The following is a 7,509-nucleotide window of genomic DNA, read 5'->3' on the forward strand; positions in this document are numbered from 1 at the left end:
AGAAGAAATAAAAACTACATTCTTCTTCAGGGGTACAAGGAGACATAAACAGACATTAAAATTTAGAGTTAAACATAATAACAGATAATTTTAAAAACAGTTTTATATTTAATTTCAAATTCTAAGAAGGTTTTGTTTTATAAAATTTTCTGTAAAACTAAAATTAGACGGACTTTAAAGACTGCTGTTGTTTTCTCAGTAAGTTAAAATAAATAATTTTTATTTCTTCAAATCTTAGAAGAAGAAGATAACATGCAAGGTGGAGATGCTCAATTTTCAGAGAGAGGAGGTGAAGTCCGAGTGGAAGGTGGATTCCAATATGTGTTGAGGAAAGATAGAATAGGAAGAAATGGTGAGAGGACATGGAGGTGCCGCATGCAGAGGCAACATAGATGCTCTGCATCTATCAAAACAAAAAATGGCATACTTCAGGGAAATGAGGCACCTGTACACTCACACACTGGAGATCCAGTGAAAAATGATGTTTTGAGAGTGCAGTCCCTCATGAGGACAAAGGCCTCTTCAACTCTTGACACAACAAGATCTGTTCTTGCAGATTGCCTTGCAGGTCTAAGTCAAGATACACTGCAAAGGCTACCTAAGCGCCCATCTTTAGATGATAACATCAGGGCTAAGAGAAGAGTGGGCAATCCTGTAGAGCTAAATCCTCAGAATTTAAGCTTTGAAATTCCTGAGAAATACAGGAATGTTCTTCTTCATGACACAGGTATTGCAGATCCTAACCGCATTTTAATGTTAGGCTCCAGGGAGCTTTTACATGTACTGGATGATGAGAATGTGTGGTTGGGTGATGGCACCTTTGCTGTTGTGCCATCAGTTTTCTACCAGCTTTACACAATTCATGCTAAGGTAGGCAACAACTATCCTCCAATAGTGTATTTTCTTTTGCCCAACAAAGAACAAAATACATACATCAGGATGCTAGATGCCCTAAAGGAACTTCTGCCTGATTCTGTTCCACAAATTCTGTTGCTTGACTTTGAAAATGCTGCTCAAAATGCATTCAGACTGGCGTACCCAAATGCTTCAGTAAAAGGATGCCTTTTCCACCTTAGTCAGTCTGTAATAAGAAAAGTTGGAGAACTAGGTCTAAAGAGCCAATTTGAAAGCAACCCAGAGTTCAACATGGCAGTCAAATCCTTAATGGCATTATCATTTGTTCCATTAGATGATGTGTTACCAAGATTTCATGAACTAGCTGATTCATTTCCAGATATAGAGAGAGTCAATGAGCTGATTGCCTACTTTGAGGTAACTTACATCCAGGGTAGAGATAGAGGTGAAGGCCTAGCAAGAAATCCTCCTAGGTATCCCCCTCAAGTTTGGAACCATTTTACAGATCCAGCTGATAATGTTCCCAGAACCACTAATGCTGTAGAAGGTTACCACAATGGATTAAATTCACTCTTTCTCTCTAAACATCCCAGTGTGTGGAAACTCTTAGATGGGCTTATAAAGGACATTGCACTCCAACATAAGGTTTATGCTGACAATCAGGCTGTCAACAATCCTGCAGTTAGACAAAAATACAAATTGTTGGCCCAAAGACTTGCTGCAAAAGTTAATACTTATGCAGCAACCCAAATAAGTTGATCTATCTCAGAGCAGTAGCTAACATTTTTAGCTCTGTCTGATCCTATGAGGAAACAATTTTTTATAAAAAAAAAATAAAATAAAAAAAAAATATAAAAAATAAAAAAAATAAAAAGATTTAAAAAAAAAGAAAAGCAAAAAAAAATTTTTTAAATTAAAAACATCAAAAATGGCTTGCTATTATACTTGACCTCCTCGTGGTGCAAGCTGGATAAGACAGACAAAGTATAAAAATCAAATGAAACTTTTTCAGACATATAGTCAAAATAAAAAACCTATATTTTTAAAATCTTTAGAGGACAATTTATAGAAAAAATTTGGAAATAATTTGGAAAAAGAATTTTAAAAATAAAATCTTGGTTTTCTTTTAAATAAATAACTGAAAAAAAGGGAAAATGTTTTTTTGTAAAATGAACCCATGTGGCACTGCATGATAGACTCGAAATATTATTATTATTATTTGATTCTTTATTTGTCTTAATTATATACATAAAAAAGTTTACATCTGAATTATAAGAGTTATTATAACAATATTAACAATATTAAATAAAGATTATTCCAAGATATTCTCTTTAAAAAAAGTGTTAGTTGATTGTAAACCAGAAGTAAAAAAAAGAGAAAGAAAAATTGCCGTTTATCATAAAAGGTGTACATTTAAATTAAGTTAAGACTTATTCAACAAATCTATTCTCAAAATATGTCAATTTTATACTAAAAAAATAGAACTTCAGTAAGTTCTATAAAAAAAATAAGGGTCATTAAGAAATTAAAAAAATGTTTATGATACAAATATTAGGTCAATACTAATCCTAAATATACACTGATTAAAACTGTGTAAAGGATACAAAGCTGAACTTTAAATTGTAAATGATGGATAAATAACAGCTTATACCAATAACGAATTTAATTCGGGGAAAAAATCACGAAACCTATACATGTTTTTCAGCTGTCGTTGGGGGGCAACACATCGTAATATTGACGTCCTCTCCATTTGCCCCCTAAATATTATTTTAGAATTAACTCCATTGTTTGTTATACCTATCCCTGGATAAATAAGTGTGGCCTGTTAAATGAAAACTGCAGAATGCTTTAATGGGCAGACTACCGAAAGCTTCACCTCAAGAATATTGTTTAGGTTATACACTGACCCTCTATTGGATGAGGTAATTTTTCTTGTCTGTCACCATGTGAAAAACAGGCTTAAATTCACATGGTTAAAGTTAGAATAACAAGAAATAATAATCCTCGGGATCATAATTTTTTTCTACTATACTAATTTATCAATACCCACCTATAAACTCTACAGGTGAGATGAAGTTGAGGTGAAATACTTAAGTGTGTCTAAAGATTTGGTGTGTTTGTTGTAAGTGTAAAGTATAGGAATTATATATTACATATGGATTTGAAAAAACAAACACTTTTAGAAATGCCCTCATTTGCAGGTAGTTTTCTTTCTATATTCGAAGTATGACATTTATCCAGGGTCGAATTGATATGTTGTTAATTTTTCATATCCTAATTTATAATTTTTGTTTTTGAGCAAAAATTTTCTTTGAAAGGAAATAAATTCAAGTAGATTTGAATTTAAAGGGATCTTTTTTTTCAGTCTTGACTGAAAGATAAAAAATAACACAAGTGTAATTTCAATATTAACTACATTAATAAGGTATCTGGTAAGCGTTTTTGGGACTCCTATTAACAGCCAGCTTGAGTCGAAATTAAATTCCATATTCTGTAGAAATTCTGTGAAGTAGTTTGATGTAAAGTTTGTGGTGACGGGACAGTCCAGAAAAAAGTGCTGTGTTGTTTCTCTCGGTGCGGGTAGATTCCGATCCAACTTACAAAGTGTACATTCTGGAGATTCTGGCCTAAAATTAGAGATATTAGCGTTAAAATAGTTATAATTGTTTATGGACCTAAATGCGAATTCTCGGATATTTATTGGTAAAAAGGAAAAAGTCCATACTTTGTGCCATTTACGCTCTCTCTCTATGTCAAATTCTCTTATTTTCGCCCAGTTATACCTATTTAAGTAAGACTTACACTTTTCTATCCTCTGATCATCATTTGATAAGAAGTAACGGAAATGTTTTGACTTTACTTTTGGCTTTAAAAAAAGTGAACTGATTTTAGTTTGGGGCTTTGAAAGTTTACACCTATATAAAGCAATATTGTGCTGAACAAATCCTCGAAGTCTCAAAAATTCCATGTAATTAAAATTGACCTTTGATTTGATGTTAAAGTTTCTATAATCTAGACAAATATTATCAATATTTAACAGGTCTCCAAAACAAATTGACTTTATATCATTTTCATAGCGTACCCATGTTGTTTCTGTAAAAATTGCCCTGCTTACAATTTGTTTTTCACTATTACAGAAGAAATTATTTTTAAAAATTCTCATATCTTTTATGTTATCATGGTTTAGCCAAAATGAATTTGAAAATATTATATATGATTCAATAATTCTAGATAAAATAGGATTAATATTCTTATCTAATTTTTCATTGAAATAAAATGGATCATTTGCTTGACATCTAGTATTTTTTATTTCTAAAGCCCAAGTATCTACTATAGATAAGGATTTTTTATACATTAAAATATCTAAAGAGCGTAAAAAATCTATTACTTTTGGTATTCCTAAACCTCCATTTTCAACACTTTAAAAGATTTTAGATTTTGCAATTGGTCTACTTTGACATAATAAAGAAATAATGAGATTTTCAATTTGCAAAATTATTTCTTCAGATGGAAAGACAACTACCCCTACATAATTCAGTAAAGGTAACATGAATCCCTTTATAATTGCAATTTTTCCAGGTGTAGTAAGGTAGAAAAGTGCCCAAAAATTTCTAACTTTTGACATTATAGTGACAATTTTGTTCCAATTATTTTGCATATTAGACAGTTTTGAATCAAAATGTAAACCTAAAATATCAAAATCATCAACCAATTCAATACCAATTAAATCCAATTCCAGAAAAAAATCATTTGATGGCTTCCTACCTATAATACAAATTTTGGTTTTGTTTACATTAGTTCTTAAATTAGAAACTTGTGCAAAGTAGGTAAGAATTTGAAAAATAGTTTTTAAAGCAATGGCAGTTGGAGTAAATGCAACATTACAATCATCGGCAAATGCTGATTCAGGGTCTGGCTGTGTATCTGTGTCGGTCAATTTAAAAGGTATAGCTCTTGGTATTACAATTTCATTGTTAATTGATAAAATAAGTAATAAAGGAGTTAGGGCAATTTTAAAAATGTTAGGACTTGGCCTATCACCTTGCATATAACCAACTTTCATGGGAAAGTTAGGTGTTATTCCAGTATCGGTCAGAATGTGGGCAAATCTATCATTCATGCATGTTAAAATCATATTTATCATATTTGGGCCAAAATTCATAAATTCCAATACATTTCTTAAATAACCATGTCCAATACAGTCAAAGGCTGAGTGAAAATCAATTAAAGCAATTGCTAGAGACGAGTTGGAAGCTAAAGTTTTAGAAATTAGTTCATAAATTTGAATCAAATTTTCCTGAATAGTGTATTTAGAAGAATAAGCTTTTTGAGATCTGATATTTATTTTGTCAATTACTTTTTTTAACCTATTGTCAATAACCCCAGAGAAAATTTTGTACACAGTAGACAAACAAAAAATTGTCCTCCAAGATTTAATTTTTGAAAGGTCAGAATTTTTTTTGGCTATAAGTCTAATTTTACCACATCTTAGCATGCCTCTTAACTGTTTTTTATTAATCATTTCTTTAAAGCCTCTCAGTAAAGGTAAGCTTAAAATGTCCCAAAACTTAACCAACATTCTATAAGGAATACCATCTGGTCCTACACTAGAATTTAAATTAGCTGAACAAAGTGACTCTTTTAATTCATTAATAGAAATGTCTGCCTCTAATTTTTCTCTATCTGTGTTATTTAATTTATGTTCTAATATTTTTGGGTGATTTACATTATTGCCTAAAAAATCAAAGAGAGAAGAATTGGAAATAAAGGCTGTGCCAAATTTATTTTTAAAGTGATTTGTTAAAAACTCATTCCTTTCATTCTCACATGTAAAAGATTCACCTAAGTCATTCTTAATTTGTGAGATAGAGTCAGCTTTTTTTGAATTTTTTAGCAAACTACTAAATGCTTTTGAGGCCTTTTCTGCATTTAAAATGTGGAAATACCCAGAAGTCTCTAACCTACGATAATTTTCTTCATCTTCCATTTTACTCAGACTGTTTTCAATATCAATGATTTTATTAAGTACAGTATCATCTGTGACATTTCCACACTTCAACGCGTTTAATGACCTTGACAAATCTTTTTGTATTTTTCTACTGCTCTTAAGAAAGTTTGATTGAAAGCTTATTATAGAATTTTAATACAATTTAATAAAACTTCAAGGAAAGCATCATGACTGATATTTAAAGGCATTTCATACAATTCATTTAAAGGAGGAAGTAAATCAAAGAGATAATTTATAGCCCTATCTTTTTGTTCAATCCAGAACAATATTAGCCTATCATTTTTAAATTCTGTCAAACTTAGGTCATTCTTTAATCTAAATGCTAAACTTATCTGAGAAATAATGTCTTGTAGATGTAGCTTGTTAGGAACTTCACAATGTTGTAGAACCAGCTCGTATACATGGATTCTCACACCCTCAGTAAGACCATCAATATCTAATAAAGAAGAATTTATAGTACATTCACGTTTTGAATTATTTTGATATGTTTTGAAAACCAATTGTTTGTGGTCAGAGGGAAGCTTTTAATGGCTCATAATTGCAAGAGCTAAAAGTATTTGCAAGCTGCGGACTCAGTAGAATATGATCGATTCTACTTCTGTTTGTCTTAGTTTTTGAGAAAGGAACATAACTAAATTCTAATTTAGTCGGATGAAGCAATCTAAATAAATCGGTAGATTCCTCTTAGTATTATTTTTAGCGATTTCGAAAATTTGAGTAGCCCCCCCCCCCCCCCCCCCCCCGACAACAAAATAATAATTTAAGTAAACTATTATTAGGTTGGACAGGAGGAAGGGAGGGAGGGTATATAAGGCGAGACACGAGCCTTGCCTTGCCTTGCCTTGCCTTGCCTCAGGCTCCTTAGTCAACCATGCCAACCAGTTTAGGATCGCAGTCCCTCACTACAAGGCATATTGTAGTCGACTAACAAACAGCTACAAGCTTTCAGTCTATTTATAGCAGAATTCTTACTGTATTGTTTACCCCTTTCCTCTCCCATCTGACCAACAACCCCCTTATCCCCGCCCCCTTTATGTTCTCCCTCTCGTCCGCTACGTGTCCGCGTTTTTTTACTGTATTGTTTACCCCTTTCCTCTCCCATCTGACCAACAACCCCCTTTTCCCAGTCCCCTTTATGTTCTCCCTCTCGTCCGCGTTTTTTTAGCAAGAACAATTTTATTTGTGGGTTGCGTAGCAATATTTAAAAGAAATAGCCGACAACGAACATCTGTGGCCGCAGCGCTCGGCTCCCTAGCCTATAACCTAACCTAACCTAACCTAAAATAGTTTTTTGAAATTTAGAAAATTAAAGTACCCCAGACAACGAACATCCGTGGCCGCAGCGCTCGGCTCCCTAGCCTATAACCTAACCTAACCTAACCTAAAATAGTTTTTTGAAATTTAGAAAATTAAAGTACCCCAGACAACGAACATCCGTGGCCGCAGCGCTCGGCTCCCTAGCCTATAACCTAACCTAACCTAACCTAAAATAGTTTTTTGAAATTTAGAAAATTAAAGTACCCCAGACAACGAACATCCGTGGCCGCAGCGCTCGGCTCCCTAGCCTATAACCTAACCTAACCTAACCTAAAATAGTTTTTGAAATTTAGAAAATTAGAGTACCCCGACATCAAGTTGTGGACACA

At 32.7% G+C, this 7,509-nt stretch overlaps 1 protein-coding gene across 1 annotated transcript; it reads left to right on the forward strand.

Annotated features, from left to right (window-relative positions):
• Positions 1-252: 252 nt before the first annotated feature.
• On the forward strand, positions 253-1,614 carry LOC145330423 (uncharacterized). Its single transcript, XM_080175058.1, has one exon. The coding sequence runs from the start codon at positions 253-255 to the stop codon at positions 1,612-1,614; it is 1,362 nt and encodes a 453-aa protein (XP_080031184.1).
• Positions 1,615-7,509: the final 5,895 nt, after the last annotated feature.

Source organism: Acartia tonsa, chromosome 10 (assembly GCF_053477335.1).
Source record: "Acartia tonsa isolate MP-2025a chromosome 10, ASM5347733v1, whole genome shotgun sequence".
NCBI classification, from domain to species: domain Eukaryota; kingdom Metazoa; phylum Arthropoda; class Copepoda; order Calanoida; family Acartiidae; genus Acartia; species Acartia tonsa.

What these genes read in the sequence shown, in the direction of transcription:
- LOC145330423 (XM_080175058.1), top strand. Translation starts at nt 253, where the DNA reads ATGCAAGGTGGAGATGCTCAATTTTCAGAGAGAGGAGGTGAAGTCCGA.